The sequence below is a fragment of the Sciurus vulgaris genome, assembly GCF_902686455.1.
Source record: "Sciurus vulgaris genome assembly, chromosome: 11".
NCBI classification, from domain to species: domain Eukaryota; kingdom Metazoa; phylum Chordata; class Mammalia; order Rodentia; family Sciuridae; genus Sciurus; species Sciurus vulgaris.
The window spans coordinates 63,942,954-63,960,287 of record NC_136472.1 but is presented as its reverse complement, the minus strand read 5'-3'; the positions used below and the strand labels follow the sequence as shown (position 1 = coordinate 63,960,287).

General features: G+C 37.1%; 1 protein-coding gene across 1 annotated transcript in view; it reads right to left on the bottom strand.

Moving 5' to 3' along the window:
- RIC3 (RIC3 acetylcholine receptor chaperone) overlaps nt 1-17,334 on the bottom strand; it is a 64,467-nt gene that overhangs the window by 14,575 nt on the left and 32,558 nt on the right. The window contains 2 exon segments of the mRNA XM_079105772.1: nt 9,384-9,500; nt 9,503-9,519. Of these exon segments, the coding sequence (XP_078961898.1) occupies nt 9,384-9,500; nt 9,503-9,519 (134 nt within the window).

Genomic DNA, 17,334 nt, shown 5'->3' with positions numbered 1-17,334 from the left:
TGACCTGTGGGGAAATACCAAACATATGTGTACAACTGGGGAGCCAGAAGGAGAAGAGAGAAAGGGACAGACTACTAATGAAATCATGGACAAAAAACTGATCATGGATCTAACTTTCCACTGAGAAACTAGAAAAAGAATAGCATATTAAACCCCAAGAGGCAGAAGGAAGAAAGAGAAGACAATGAAAATAGTAAACAGAAAAAAAAAAAAAAAAAAAAAAAAACATGAAACCACAAGATAGTTCTTTGAAAAGATCAACAAAGTTGATAACCACTGGCCAGTCTGATCAGAAAAGAAATGAGTAAAAGAACAGATGACCAATATAAGAACAGAATAGTATACATCCCGATAGATACTACATACGTTAAATGGGTAATAAGGAATTATTACAAACAACTTTATCATAACAAATTTGACAACTTGGATGAAATATGTAAATACCTTGAAAGATACAAACTATCAAAATCCATTCAAGAAGACAGATTACCTGAATAGCACTATTTCTATTAAAGAAATTAAATTCATAGTTAGAAGTTTTCCCATAAAGAAAACTCCTGACCTAGATGGCATCATTGGAGAATTCCAACTAATGTTTTATGGAAGAAATAATGGTACTTCTACACAAACCCTTCTGGAAAACAGAATATATCCCAATACATTTTAAAAGGCCACCATTATCCTGAAATAAAGACCAATGACATTATAGGAAAAGGAAATCACTAATAAATAGCCCTCATAAACATAGGCACTAAAAGAAAAAAATCTTTGCCTATTGAATTTAGCAATTTACATCATCACAACAAAGTAGCATTTATCACAGGAATGCAAAATTTTTAACATTTAAAAATCAATGTAGGGGTTGGAGACTTCATTCCCCAAAACCATACCCAATTTTTTAAAAAAAAAGTTAATGTAATGCACTGCATTAACTGACAAAAACTATGATTATCTCAGTTAATTTTTTTAAAAATTCTCAAAAAATTCAAAACAGTTTATGTTTAATAGCTCTCAGAAAAGTAAGATCAGAAAGTAGTTTCCTCGACCTGAAAAGAAGTATATAAGGAGAATATGAGTGCTTTTCCCAGATACCAGAAAGCAAGGATATTTGCTCTTAACATTTCTATTCAGCATTATGCAATAAGGCAAGAAAATAAATAGAAATTAAAAAGGAAATGAAACTGTCTTTATTCATAGACAATTTGATCATCCACACAGAAAATCCTAAAAAAATCTAATCTTAAGAAGACTGTATATAAATTTTAAAGCCATTAGAATTAGTGCATTTAGCAAGGTCATAGGATAAAAGGTCAGAATACAAAAATCAATTGTATTTCTAATGTTCTAGTGGCAATAAGCAATTAAAATTTTAAAAATACCACTGATGATAGAACTACTTATAAATTTATAAAGCATGTGTAAGACCTATACCCTGGAGTGCAGGCCATATAGCCCATCTCGTAGAGTGCCTGCCTCTCATGCGGGAGGCCCGGGTTCGAGTCCCCAGCACTCTGAGGTTGTGGAAATAACAAACAAACGAAACCAAGACCTATACCCTGGAAAAAAAAGACCTATGTACCAAAAACTTCAAACATTGTTGAGGGAAATCTTTAAAGATTTAAATAAAGAGATAACAAGCTCACAGACTGAAGATTTAATATGGTTACAGTATCAATTCTTACAAATTGATCTAGGCAGATCCAAGATGGTGCACTAGAGGGGGGTTGCATTCCTTGTTGCTCCATAACTGGATTCAAGCAGAGGAATCTCTGTTTCTCTGTAAGGCAGTCATCACTACCCACAAATCCCTTGCTTTTTACCCCATTCATTCACCTTGTTCCCCCACCGTCTGCCAGCATATTGCCTGTTTTTTGAGTGCAAATCGGTCACTGATTGCCACCTATAATTAGCCATTTCTCATTTACCTGCCTCTTGACTGCCGATTGCCCACCTTATGCCTACCCATCGCCCACTGCCTGATATCCAACTGCCAATCATTAGCCTGCAAACCGCCCGAAAACAGCCAGAAGATCACTAGCTGCCCACTGTTGCCTGGACGTCCATTGTCACAGTAGGTTTGGTTACAACTGGCTGCTGCCATTTTGGGACAACAGCCAGGACCTACAGGAGAGGTAATAGAAGCCTTCAGGGACACTTTAAGACTACAGGGTAGAATTTGTATTGACTCAGCTCTACACCACTAGATGGGAAGAGACACAAACAACATGAAAAAGCAAGAGAACAAAGTGCCTCAAACAAACTGATATGTTCCAACAACAGAATCCATAGGCAACACAGTAGAAGAAATGTCAGTGAAGGACATAGATAGCTCAGTTGGTAAGAGTGCCTGCCTCACAAGCAAAAGGCCCTGGGTTCAATCCCAGCACTGCAAAAAAAAAAAAAAAAAGATGAAGAAATTTAAAAAAAAATACAGGTAAATGAGAACACCAATACGACATATCAAAATCTCTGAGATGCTATGAAGGCAGTGCTAAGAGGAAAGTTCATTGCACTGTGTTCATACATTAAAAGAATCGTTGACAAGTAAATGACCTAACATTACCTCTCAAAGCACTAGAAAAAGAACGAATCAACACCAAAAGCAGAAGACAGGAAATAATTAAAATCAGAAGTGAAATCAATGAAATTGAAACAAAAGAAACAATTCAAAAACTTGACAACATACAATGTTGGTTCTTTGGAAAAGTAAATAAAACTGATAAACCCTTAGCCACACTAAGAAAGAGAAAGAACAATTACTAAAATTTGTGATGAAAAAGGAAATAGCATGACAGATACTACTGAAATACAGAAGATAATTAGAAACCACTTTGAAAATTTATACTCAAATAAAATAGAAAAACTTGAAGACATCAACAGTGACATGATCTACCCAAACTGATGTGGGAGGACATACACAATTTAAACACATCAATTTCAAACAATGAAATAGAAGACACCATCAGAAGCCTACCAACCAACAGAAGCCCAAGCCTACCAACCAAGAGAAGCCCAGGCCTACACGGATTCTTAGCCAAGTTCTATGAGACCTTTAAAGAAGACTTAACATCAATACTCCTCAAATTATTCCATGAAATAGAAAAGGAGGGAACCTTTCCAAACTCATTCTATGAAGCTAGTATCACCTTCATACCAAAACCAGACAAAGACACATCAAGGAAAGAAAATTTCAGACAAATATCCACCATGAACATAGACACAAAAATTCTCAATAAAATTCTAGCAAATCACATACAAAAACATATTTAAAAGATATGCACCATGATCAAGTGGGGTTCATCACTGGAATGCAAGGTTGGTTCAACATATGGAAATCAATAAATGTAACACATCACATGAATAGATCTAAAGACAAGAATCATAAGATTATCTCAGTAGATGCAGAGAAAGCATTTGACAAAATACAGCACCTCTTCATGTTCCAAACACTAGAAAAACTGGGGATAGTAGGAACATACCTCAACATTGTAAAAGCTATCTATGCTAAGCCCATGGCCAACATCATTCTAAATGAAGAAAAATTGAAAGCATTCCCCTTAAAAACTGGAAGAAGACAGGAATGCACTCTTTCCCCATTTCTATTCAACACTGCCCTTGAAACACTAACCAGAGCAATGAGACAGATGAAAGAAATTAAAGGGATATGACTAGGAAAAGAAGAACTCAAACTATCACTATTTGCTGATGACAAGATTCTATATTTAGAAGGTCCAAAAAATTCCACCAGTAAACTTCTAGAACTCATAAATGAATTCAGCAAAGTAGCAGGATATAAAATAAAAATTGATCTAAAGATTCAATATCAATCAAAATCCCATCAGACTTTGTCATAAAACTTTGATAAATTCATGTGAAAATGTGAAAAACTCAAAATAGCCAAAATAATTTTGGAACTATAATTTCCAAACCTATTACGATTTCAGGAGTTAGTATAAAGATACAGTAATAGAGGCATTGTGATATTGCTATAAGACAAGACACAGAGATCACTAGAACAGAATAAAATCTAGAATAGACATACATACATATAGTCAACTGATTTTCAACCAGTGTGCCAAAGTAACTAAATGTATCAAATGAAACTGAATAACTGATACTTATATGTAAAAAATAAAACCGATACTTCATACCATCTATAAAAATTAACTCAAAAGAGATCATAAGCCTAAGTGTAAAAGCTAAAACCATAAAATTTCTAGAAGAAAACATAAAAGTCAGACAAATATTGGGTTGGGCAAAGATTTGTTAAATATAACATACCAAAAAATGTGAATTATTTAAAAAAGATAAACTGGACTTCATCAAAATTAAAATCTTCTTTTTTTAAAAAAACTTTTGTTTTCATTTTACCATGGACCTTATGTGTTAAATAGGCATTGAGTAGTTCCAAAGAATAAATTACAGAGATCAAAATCAAAGGGAGGAAAAAAACTATATACATTAAAAATAAATACCTTAATGAAAAGTATTTCTCCTCATCACAAAACCAGGTATCAACATGCAAACCTATTTTCTATTTCAAGTATGAAAACCAGTCATTTACTTCTTTTTGCCAACAACATAAAAGTCTTTTTTTTTTGTTTTGCTTTTATGACATACACTAAACATTTTTACAAAAAAAAGTTTTTAGTTGTAGATGGACAAAATATCTTTATTTATTTATTTTATGTGGTGCTGAGGATCGAACCCAGTGCCTCCACTGAGCTATAACTCCAGTCCTCGATATCTTCTTTATTAGGTATTTACAAGTTTCTATAAATTAATGCCTTTAAATGTCATTACTCCGAACATAATTGATCTTTGAAAATTCTGTTTATATTTATCTCCAGAAACTATTTTCTTTGTTCTTTTTAGGTAAGTATGACAGTAGAGTGTATTTTGACAAATTATACATACAAAGAGGATAACTTATTCTAATTAGGATCCCATTCTTGTGGTTTTACATGATGTAGAGTTTCACTGGTTGTGTATTCACATACCAAACATAATAAAGTTATGTCTGATTCATTCTACTATGTCTTTCCTATTCCCATCCCCTCCATCTTCCCTTCATTCCCCTTTGTCTAATCCACTGAACTTTTATTCTTCCCTCCCACCCACTATTGTGTGTTGACATCCACATATCAGTGAGAACATTTAGCCTTTGGTTTTTTGGGACTGGCTTATTTCCCTTAGTCTCTAGTTCCATCCATTTACCCACAAATGCCATAATATCATTCTTATTTATGGTTGAGTAATCATTCATTGTGTATACACCACATTTTCTTTATTCAATCATCTGTTGAAGGGCACCTAGGCTGGTTCCATTGCTTAGCTATCGTGAATTGAGCTGCTATAAACACTGACTGTAGTCTGATTTTAAGTTCTTTGGGTATATGATGAGGAGTGGATAATTGGGTCAAATGGTGGTTCCATTCCAATTTTCTGAGGTTTCTCCCATACTGCTTTACAGAGTGGTTGCACAAATTTGCAGTCCCACCAACAATGCAGAAGTGCACCTTTCCCCCCACATTCTCACCAACATTTATTGTTACTTGTATTCTTAAAAATTGCCATTCTGATTGGAGATGAATCTCAGTGTAGTTTTAATTGCATTTGTCTAATTGCTAGAGATATTGAATAGTTTTTTCATATATTTGTTGACTACTGTATTTTTTTTCTTCTGTGAAGTGCCTATTCAGTTCCTTTGCCCATTTATTTTTTTCCAGTTTCAAAGGACACTTTTATTGATTATTTAATAGATCATCAATTGCTTCCTCCCTAAAACTGAAATTTCATCTTGTTTCCATGCTAAGTATGGAACAGTTAATCAAAACAAGCTATGTCAAAAAGAAAACTAAGCTAATACAGTTCACTTGGTTTTAACAGGCAAAATATAAATAGATGCACTCTAGAATGCACGATGGTTTAGTCACTAAGAAATTTAAATGGAATCTTGAAGAATATAGGCAAATCCAAGGGGGCAGTACAGATGAGCTGAGATGCTGTGCAACTGTTTAAGGGTTCCTGGTGCTACATCTCTTGGCCACTAGCTGAATCCCTGATGTGGGGGGAAGTTAGCTAATACCAATGCTATGACGCAGGGACCGTGCACAGGAACCAAAAGGCAGGAAAGTACTAAACATTGCTGAGAGCATCCACCCTGGGAAGGACTTTACCTTCCAGAAGCTCCAACTAACACCACCACCAGTGCTCACATGGCTGACTTTATCCTCTGTGTTCCATTTGGCACAGCAAGTGGCCGTGTGTCCACCACTATGATGGTTATACAGCACCTGGAAGTAGCTTTCCCCCCTCGTCCATGAGTGCTTTGGTTCCCCAGGCAAAAGCTTCCATTCAAAAACACCCACAGGTTCATTCCATACAATTTGCATTAGCCTGACTGACAGCCTCAACATACTTCTTTGCTGCTCTCAGGACCACAGTCCAAGCCCTCCAGCCAGCAGGTATGCCAGAGGCCACAGTGGCTTGGCTAGTCTTGACATTCTCATCAATTTGTCAGCAGTGACAAAATCAACAGGCAAAGTAATCTTCACACCATTCATCTCAGCTTTGGACATAGGTCTTTCACAATCTGGATCCCTCTTCATCAAACCAGAGAAGTGCCAATCTCCATGCTGCTGAGCACCTTAAGGAAGGTAAAAGCCATTCCACAACCAATAATCATCTCATTGACTTTGTCCGGTGGATTACTGATAAGTTGGATCTTATCTGCAACTTTAGCTCCACCTAAGATGGCCAGGAAAGGTTGCTCTGGGATCTCCAAGGCCTTGGCAAAATAGTTCAGCCCTTCATCAAAAAACCACCAGTCGAAAACTGGAAAATCATATGCAACAGAATGAAACTAAACCCCTATCTCTCACCCTCCACAAAACTCAACTCAAAATGGATTAAGGACCTTGGAATCAGACCAGAGACCCTGCATCTTATAGAAGAAACAGTAGGTCCAAATCTTCAACTTGTTGGCTTAGGATCAGACTTCCTTAACAGGACTCCCATAGCACCAGAAATAAAAGCAAGAATCAATAACTGGGATAGAGTCAAACTAAATAGCTTTCTCTCAGCAAAGGAAACTATCAGCAATGTGAAGAGAGTGCCTACAGAGTGGGAGAAAATCTTTGCCACTCATACTTCAGATAGAGCACTAATTTCCAGAATATATAAAGAACTCAAAAAACTCTACACCAAGAATACAAATAACCCAATCAACAAATGGGCTAAGGATATGAACAGACACTTAACAGAAGAAGATCTACAAGCAATCAACAAACATGAAAAAATGTTCAACATCTCTAGTAATAAGAGAAATGCAAATCAAAACTACACTAAGATTCCATCTCACCCCAATTAGAATGGCGATTATCAAGAACACAAGCAACAACAGGTGTTGGCGAGGATGTGGGGAGAAAGGTACACTCATACATTGCTGGTGGGGTTGCAAATTAGTGGAGCCACTCTGGAAAGCAGTGTGGAGATTCCTTAGAAAACTTGGAATGGACCCACCATTTGACCCAGCTATCCTACGCCTCAGCCTATACCCAAAGGACTTAAAATCAGCATACTACAGTGATGTAGCCACATCAATGTTCATAGCTGCTCAATTTCAAATAGCCAGATTGTGGAACAATCTAGATGTCCTTCAATTGATGAATGGATAAGAATCTGTGATACATCACACACACACACACCACACCACACACACACACACACACACACACACACACAATGGAATATTACTCAGCTATAAAGAATAATAAAATTATGGCATTTGCAGGCAAATGGATGAAACTGGAGAATATCATGCTAAGTGAGATAAGCCAATCTCAAAAAAACCAAGGACGAATGATCTCACTGATAAGCAGATGATGACACATAATGGAGGGGGGCAAGAATGGAGGAAGAAGGGACTGTATAGAGGGAAAATAGAGGTGGGAGGGGTGAGGGGGGAAGGAAACAATAACAGAATGAATCAAATACATTACCCTATGTAAATAATGATTACGCAAATGGTATGCTGTTACTCCATGTACAAACAGAAACAAGATGTATCCCATTTGTTTATAATAAAAATAAATTTTAAAAAATGGCAAACAATTGGAATTACACCTCATCAAGATATAGATGGCAAATGAGTACATGAAAAAATGTTCAACATCATTAGTCAATGGAGAGATGCAAATTAAATGCACAGCTGAGATACCACTACACACTCACTAGAAATGGTTAAAATTAAAAAGACTGATAATAACACAAGTTAGCAAAGATATGGAGTAAATGAAATTTTCAATACATTGCTGGTGAGAAGGAAAAATGTTAGAGCCACTTTGTAAAGCAAGTTGACAGCTCTAATGAAGCCAAACATACACTTACCACAAACCCTAAGTATATACCAAAAAGAAATACCAATTTATAGCCAGACAAAGCCTTACCTATAACATTTTGTAGCAACTTACTTTATAATAGGTCAAAGCTAAAAACAACCCAAGCAGTCCTCAACTGGAGAAAGAATGAACAAATTATGCTATGTCCACATAATAGAATACAATTTAGCAATAAAAAAAGTACAGATATACTCAATAGCACACATGAATCTAAAAAGCATTTGCTAAATCAAAGAAGCCAGAAGCCAAAAAGCATAAATAGTATGTTCCACTTATATATACAAGCAAGACAACAGAAAGAAAGTAGTTCAACTTTTGCAAGAGGCAGGAGAAGGAAACTTTCTAGGATGATGGAAATGCCCTAGCCTGTGGAGATGTGGATGAGCCCCAGTTATCAGTTGATCCTGTAGTGTAGGCAAAAGCCAAGCCTGGGAAGCATTCCTTGCAAAAAGTGAGGATGTAAACAGCCTTGATACCTAGCTCTGACACTATAGTTATCAGATGTTCAGTACAATGGGTTTTCTGAGTACAAAATTGTTTCTAGCTCTGTAACTTTTAGTGCATTATAAGAAGCCTCTTGATAATTCACAAGCCTTGAACAATTTAAAAAGGACCTATAGTTAAACTTCTCTAATTACCGGATCTATATAATAAACTTGCAAAGCTAGTTCTAGGTCACTGTTCTTCCATCAGACGCACTGTCTCACCTGGCCACAGCTTTACTTTAAAATGTCTCTTTTTCTTAATCTCCTGTCACCCCTACTCAAGATTCTTTGTTTATGCTGCACAAGTTGCAGCACTATACCAAGATTGTGGTATGTTTACACAACTAAATACACTTGTTAAAACTCATCCAACTGTACATTTAAGATTACTAAAAGTACTATATTAATATCTTAATAATAGAATTCACTTTAAAAAACTTGTAAGATCTCTTTTCTGGGTTGACAGTTAATGAAGAAATAAAAAGACATCCTTTACCTTCCCAGTCCTCCATGTAAGGGGCTTCCTCAGCTTCTTTCTCTGGAGTGGGTCTATCAATGAACTTTCCTTCTTTCATGACCCTGGTGATTTCTCGGAGCTGATGCAGCAATCGTTCTCTTGGTCAGAGTCACGACTGTACTCTGCTTAGAAAATATCAGACAATACAACCACTTAGCAGTAAATACTCCATGGCAATGGGCAGAAACATCATTTATGATCTCTTTGGATCCTAAAACTGCACAGTCAAGAACTAATGTCAGTTCAACATTATTGTCTTAAAAATGGGAAAACTAAGGACCAGAATACATCAAGGGATTGCTCAAGGTCCCACAATGAGTTAATGTCAATACTGGGGATAAAACTCCAGATGTTTGTCTTTAGTTCAGGTGTTCTTTCAGTATAATTTATAGCCTTCATTCCCTAATCCTAGTAATTTTACTGTTATTCTCACATTTACTCCATTTACTACAACCACTTTTCTCTGAGAAAAGGTCACCAAAGACAACATTCTAGGCCATTAGTCATAACCAGGAAAAATATGCTACTAGAACTGCTGGGTTAAATCTACTCATACAGGAATAAGGATATAAAAATTCAGAGCTGATAATTCTGACTATTCAATTGTCCAGATTAGAGAAATCAGGGAAATTAAGGTCCACAAAATAGAAATGATTTATTATTCATAGAGTTAGTAAATGGTAGCACTATAACCAAAATATATGACTTCTGATAGCATTCTGTGTGTGTTGCTGAGGATCAAACTCGGGGCCTTACACAGGCTAGCCAAGTGCTCTACCATCTTCTGTGCAATTCTTGAAACACAATGCTCAAGTACCACAGTTTCAGAAAACCTGATTTGAGTCCAACTTGGTTGTGTGCCTCTAAATAAATATTTTGCAAAGATAATATGAAGCTCAAAAATAATAGTATGATCAGTTTCTTTGAGAAGAAGCACTGCATCACATGTAAAGACAGACAAGACAGAAAATTATCTGTTGGAGGCCAGTTTTATCTAGTGGCAGGATTTAAGAGAGGCTACTTATTTCTCCCTGAAATCTGAAGCATTCCCAAATTCAAATAATACTCTGTAATTAACATAATAATGTCTGTGGAGGTGCCCTTTGTTCTTCTCACTAGTCAGTCCTGGGCCTACATTCCTGTTTTATGGTCAGCCTAACAAATTTTAGGCCTTAATGACTATAGGGAAAAGGAAAAAAGTGTTTCTCCTTCCATTCAACATTAATTAAGATAGTAACTGAGGAAAATGAAGGTGGAACATTTCTACCAATCTCAGTGGGAGGAAAATAAAACGCCACAAGTTCCACTCCTTCCACACCAAATGGCTTCAAAGTCATGAACTGAAGAACCTATCTATTCTACTTTCACCTAGGATCTTAGAGGGCCTCTATTCATCAGTGCAGGAGTCCTAATGCACCAACTAAACCTGTGCCCCACACACCCGCTACTCTTAACGTTGAAAAAATCCACTCTGTAAAAGTAGTCAGGGGTAGACCAGAAGAGCCTACCTCTCAAAGTTCTGACCTGCAGGATTCACAGGCTACGTCTCTGGACTATATGCAGAGTATTCTGATGTTTACTGAATAAAACAATCTTGAGTCTCTGCTTCCTAACTCATGGAACATTAGAAGCCCTTAAATAAAAAAGGATGGCTAGGCTCAGAAAAAACAGGAACAGACAAACATTCCAAATAAAGCCATCCTCTTAAATGTATTAGTCATTACTATGGCCACATTATGATATCTTGTGAATTTTCTACAATGAATGTTTTCATGGATTCCTTATTGCCTCAATTTGATTTAATAGTCTTGGAGGGCACTAATGATATGTTCACGACAGGATAGGCAAAATGCCAACGATCAATTTTAAGTGCTTAATAAATACCCGTTACAGTTTGACTGGTTCCCAAATCCTCACCATCGTTTTTCTTCCACCTCCCTGAAATCTGGCTTCCATTCCGTTATTTCACCAAAACTTAAAAATCATCAATGACCACTTCTAATCCCCAGGGTCTCTTTCTCCAATTCATTCTTTTTGGTTTTTCTATGCTGTGAACCATCCTTCTCCCTGAAACTTCCCCCTTCCTTAGCCACTGAGACATCTGCATTCTTCCCACTTCTTAACCTTACCTTCTTTTCCTATGGCTTAATCTGACCTCACCTTTAATCCTTCCACCTAAAAATGGTTTTCTCTGGGACTCAATCTTCGACTCTTACTTATCCGTTATAACCCTGGCCCTCAAGAAGATAACCCAATACCAAGAAATAAATCATTACCTCTACACAGAAGATGCCCTAACCTCAGGCTGGGGATGTAGCTCAGTGATAAAGTGCTTGCCTAAAACGTGTGCAGACCTGGGTTCATCCCCAGGCCCCCTCCCTGGCACCCCCCACACAAAGCCCCTAATCTTACTTTTCATACAAAGATCCATCTTGTAACTATTTCCTGGCATTCCCACTTGGCACCCTTGTCACTACATTACATCTTAAATTAATCTTAAATTCACCCTTAAAAGCCAGGGCCCAACTGGCTCAGGATCACAAGCAACAGAATGAACAGCATCCAGGAGAGGTTGAGTATGGCAGATTTTGAGATGCTAGAAAAATGAAAGGTCATAGGTTGGAGGTAATTTTAACCACAGGAGTCATCAAGTTCTGAACCCAAGAGTTAAGCAAAGAGAAAATGAAACAGATTCTTACAACACTATTCATAGATAGAACAAAAATCAAACCAGCAAGAGACTGCAGTCTACTACAGCAGAGTATGAGAAGCCTCAAGGATTTGGTGATCTCCTCTTTCCCCATGACCTTTGTCTCTTACCCCCAGCAAATGACTTTCAAACCTGAGTCCTTTGTTCTGACCTCACAACCTAAATTCACTACTGCTATTGTAAATACTATCTGGATATTCTGATACCATCTCAACCACATTCAAAGCTGAACTCATGTTCCCTATCTCAAAAACTTATTTCTCTTGTGTTTTATCTTGGTTAAAGCCATAATCTTCCTTCCGGTAAAAAAGCTGAAAATCTTTAATTCATCTTCTTGTCTTTTTTCTCTTTTTCTTCTTTTACCTAATTAGTAGTTTTCCTTTGGGGACCAACCTCTCTTCCACGCATGCTACAAAGGTAAGTAAAACCATGCATCCCCCTTACCTCTCCTCTCCTTTTGCCAAGTGGCTATTCATCAGATTCCAGCATCCTCTTGGCTACAGTGATTGAATGACCAGGATCAAGCTGGACCAACTGTACTTTCTCCCAAACTGGCTCTTGAACACAGCGAAGCCTGAATTGAATACTTTTGGTGGTTAATATATCCTGCAGCTAGTCTTTGAAGAAACTGCCTCTTTGTTCTATTCCCTAAATCCCATGAGCTTCTCTGATCATCACCCTTCCAAAAAACCTGGATATTTAGCTGTTCCTTTGATACTATAAACAATTTCATATTCTTTCAATAAATTCTTCCAAATTTTTGCTAGCCAGAGTTGGTTGCTTACAACAAGAAATCCTGATACAACCTGCGATTTTTTTCTTCCATGAAATCCCCTTAGTTTGGCCTCTCTTTTCTTTCTGACTGGTCTTTTGCTAGAACTTTTAAATAACCTTCTAGCAGTAACCACTCTATATCTCATTGTAAGAATAATTTTTCTAAAACATAGAATTTCATGACATTTCTTCCTTGATAGTCTTCAGAGGCACCCCACTACAAAGAATAACTTCTAAACTTCTCAGCATACCATACAGGGCCTTGGCGTATGGTTCCCAGTTTAACTTTTCTAGTTCTCTTAATACCTACTCTACCTCTTACCCATTTGCCCCATCCCTAGTATATTCCACCCTTGTTCCTAGATACTTGCTATTCCAAAAACTTGCCTTGACTCTCCTATTTTTTCTTCTTATGATGCCTTCTCCCTATGAAACATTATTTTCCCAAACTCTACCTAAAGCAAACCTTCCATACTGTAAGGCTTATTGAAAATTCTTCTTTTCAAATTCTCTTCCATAAGACCTTTGGTGGAAAGCAGAATAAGACCCTCCCAACCCTCCAAAGAAGCCCAGGTCCTAACTCTGGAACCTATGAACATGATAACTTACATGTAAGAGAAATTAAAGTTGTAGATGGAATTCAGTTTGCTAATCAGCTAATTTTATAATAGGGAGATTAACCTGGATTATCTGAGAGGGCACACAATGTAATCACAAGAGTCCTTAAAAGTGGAAAGAGGCAGAAGAGGTCAGAATGATATGAATGTGAAAAGGTCTGAACCCATTGTTGATACCTTTGAAGATGGAGGAAGGAGGCCAGGAGCCAAGGGGTGTGGACAGCTTCCAGAAGCCAAAAAGGGTGAGAAAACAGATTTTGTTCCAAGCCTTTGAAGAGGGAATGCAATCCTGTCAACACCTTGATTTTCACTCAGCATAGGACTTCTAAACTACAGAACCGTTAAGATAATAAATATGTGTTGTTTTAAGCCATTAGGTTTGTGGTAATTTGTTACAGAGGCTAATGCAGGCTCCTATAAGCACCTCTTTCAATACAGATCTTTACAGAGAAAATAATACATGCCACTAACAACCATACAGGGCTGTGCAGAGCAAAAGAAAAGAGGTTCCAAAGAAATATTTTTACTGCTGAAGCTTCTCACTTTCAAGTACTTTCTCTAGATTTACCTTATTTATTTTTTTTAAGATGTGTGAACATTGTCAATTCCTAAGAATACAAACTTGGACAATAAAAATTCTCTGCCCTTTGGAAGTTTACTGGGCATTAGGGAAGACAAAAGTTAAAAGAAAACCAGAAAATAATATAATAATATAATACCCAGCAAGGCCAGGTGGTGTGGGAACACATGGGAGGAAGAACTGAGTTTTGTGGGTTCAGGGAAGGACTCTCAGAAAAAAATAATGTCTATGTTGAGGACCTATAAGACAAGCAAGTCATAATAAGTGTGTGGTGGTGATGGGGTAATATCTGAGGCAAAGGAAAAAGTATATGCAAAGTCTCTGAATCAAAGGTGTACAGGTATTTTAGACGATCAAGTGATTAGGCTGGCAGGAATACAGAGAAAGTGATGGAGAAAGATAAAGCAATAGAGGTATCCAAGTCACTCAGGACTATGTAGGTCATGGAAAGATTCTGCACTGTTCAAAATCAAAAGGGAGCTACTGAAGGTTTAAACAAAAATATATCTTTTTGGAAAGCAGAAAGTGACCTGAAGGGAGGGTAAAACTAAAGAAAAAGAAATCACATGAGAAAGTTCAGACCTATGTCAAAAACAAGCTATCCACTCATTCATTCTTCCTTCCATTTCAACTAATACTTTTTTAGAGCTCATTATGGATCTGCACTAGGCTGTAGAAACTAAGAATGATATCCTTACCCTCACAGAATCTATAGTCTTTTGCACAGAGACTGACTTACTAATTAGGAGGAAATGGCAAGACCCGATGATTAATGAGATATGGAAAGTAAAGGAAAGGTGGATCAAGCATGATGTCTAATTTCTGCTTTGGGCAACTAAGTAGATGGTGGAGCCATCTGCTAAATGGGAAATATTAAAGGCAGAGTAGGTTTAGCTTGGGGTGGAAAATAAATTCCACTTTTGGACATTTATCCATTCAAGAAATATTTATTATTTGATGAGGCTAAGGATAGGCACCTATAAACAGGTCTGTCCAGTAGAACTATGAATAAAGAGTCATAAAGGAAAGAAAAGAATCTTAACAGGAAATAACCATGCTTTTATTCTTCTACCATGAAAATAAGGTACAAAGCTTATGTCAAAAAGTGAATATCTATTCTTACTCCACAAGTACATACTTAGTTCCTACTATCTGAACACAGTGAACAAAACAGCATAAGTCTATGCTAGAGTTTATGTCCTAGCAATCCATGGCCAGAAATCTACCAACAGTCTCAACACACTTACTCAACATGCCTATAATGGCTCTTGTTTTTGCTTCCTCACTGCTTCCCTTGTGCCATATCATGTTTCTAATAGGTTAATTATAGAATTGGGGCCACTACTCTAGGAAAGAAATGTTGCTGACCCTAAGGACAGAAATGAGGACTTCTGGTTCCTAGATCCTTTCCTTATTCTGTATTCCTGAGCTGAAGCTATCCTTAATATGAGAGATAACAGCATAATACTGACTTCCAGGGGTGGGGGGGCTCATTAAGTTTCTGTACAAACTTACACCACTCACAGGTAAAAGCTGTGTGAAAAGTTTTATTAGACAATATTAAAAACATTTTCCCATATTTCTATTCTTATATAAACATATATAAGATAAAGTTTTAGGCATATTTCTCAAATTCCAAGCCAGCATCTCACAGCTATAAATGAACAATATTAAAGGACTATGAACCATATAAAAGGACTTAGGAGGCTATAAATGAACATATCTTCTTTGTCTTAAATCTTCTCTTTGATCCCCAGAAGTCTGGAGATGTGATAAATCCTGACCTGATAGAAAAAAATACTGTGAGTATTTTTGGCTCTTCACACAGAAGCACAGACTTAGAACAAATGCCACAGAAACAGAGGTTAAAAGACAAAAACTATAAGAAGGAAAGCAATGTAGAAACATGGACTTCCTAGCCATTACAGTTTTGAGTGTGGGAAGTCCTAAAGGGCCTACTTGTAAGGATAAAAAGTGTTGGACTAAGAAGAGTCAAAGAGAAAGACACATCTTATGGACTAGAAAATCAGAGATTTTAGGAAGGGTCAGGAGCCATGCTCTCTTTCATGGAAGAGCTGCCCCAAAGTTCCTGACAAGTACTGTGGAAAATGTTTACATAACTTTCCATTTTGAAAGCAAGAATCAATATGTTTCAAGGAGTCTATAAGACTTATAAAAATACAACACTCTGGGATGGGACCTGCAGTCCTAGAACAATGAGATGGTAAAAATCTGGCTGCAGTGCAAGAAGAACTTCCCTAGCTCTGCACATAAACATGGAGAAATAATCCTGGCACAAAAGGGAATAGAGGAGTTACAGATTACAGTACACATTCCTGGCTTGGGCTATAGACAGATGGGATGCATGGGTTGGGTGGTAGAGCATTTCATTTGGACTAAGGGAATCTGAGTACCAGTGAGTAATAGTGAGAAAATATCTTCATGTGGTTTTTACTCCAAAGCCCAGGGGGCTAGGTCTCACAAGTGAGGGGTCCTGCCCATAGATATTCACCTATGGTTTTCATGACCCCTAGGTGTAGCTTGGGATTTTCAATGGCCCAGGTAAGGGTACAGTTTTTTTTTTTTTTTTTTTTTTTTTTTTTTTGTAGGCATGAGGTTCTAGTAAAGCCTGGGTAACTGTGTGGAAGCTACAGGGTAAGGACAGAAAAAGTCACAGAAATATAACTGAAGTATAATTTGTTTTGTCACTTATATAATCATACATTGGACAATGTATAAAAATGGTTACCTCACAGCGTGGTCTTTAGTAAGTGCTCAATTAATATCAATTATTATTTATACACTCACACAGATATATTCCATGTATATATGCTACTTTAGAGAATATCCTAGATAGTAACCAACAATGCTTTTTGGACCAAAAGAAGGTAAACACTCCTGGGCCTACATAAAGGCAAGGGTCATTCTCGAAAATAACCATTTTGGCAGCACTGTAGCTATTACGGAAATGCCAGGCAGAAGGCTGCAACCTAAGAATGCTCACTCTTCTATCCAGCCAAAGATAGGGGCCAATGAGTAGAAAAAGGGACATGGGGACTAGTATCATCAAGAATGACAATTGGGGGCTGCAGATATACCTTAGGGATAGGATGCTTTTCAATCCCAGTGTATCTACATTCTCCCTGCCCCCAACACACACAGAATGAAAAGAGAAGGCAGAACAATTTCCTGGGGCAAAGACTCCATAGTGTGCCCATGAAGCTGCAGGAGGGACCTTTAGACACATCA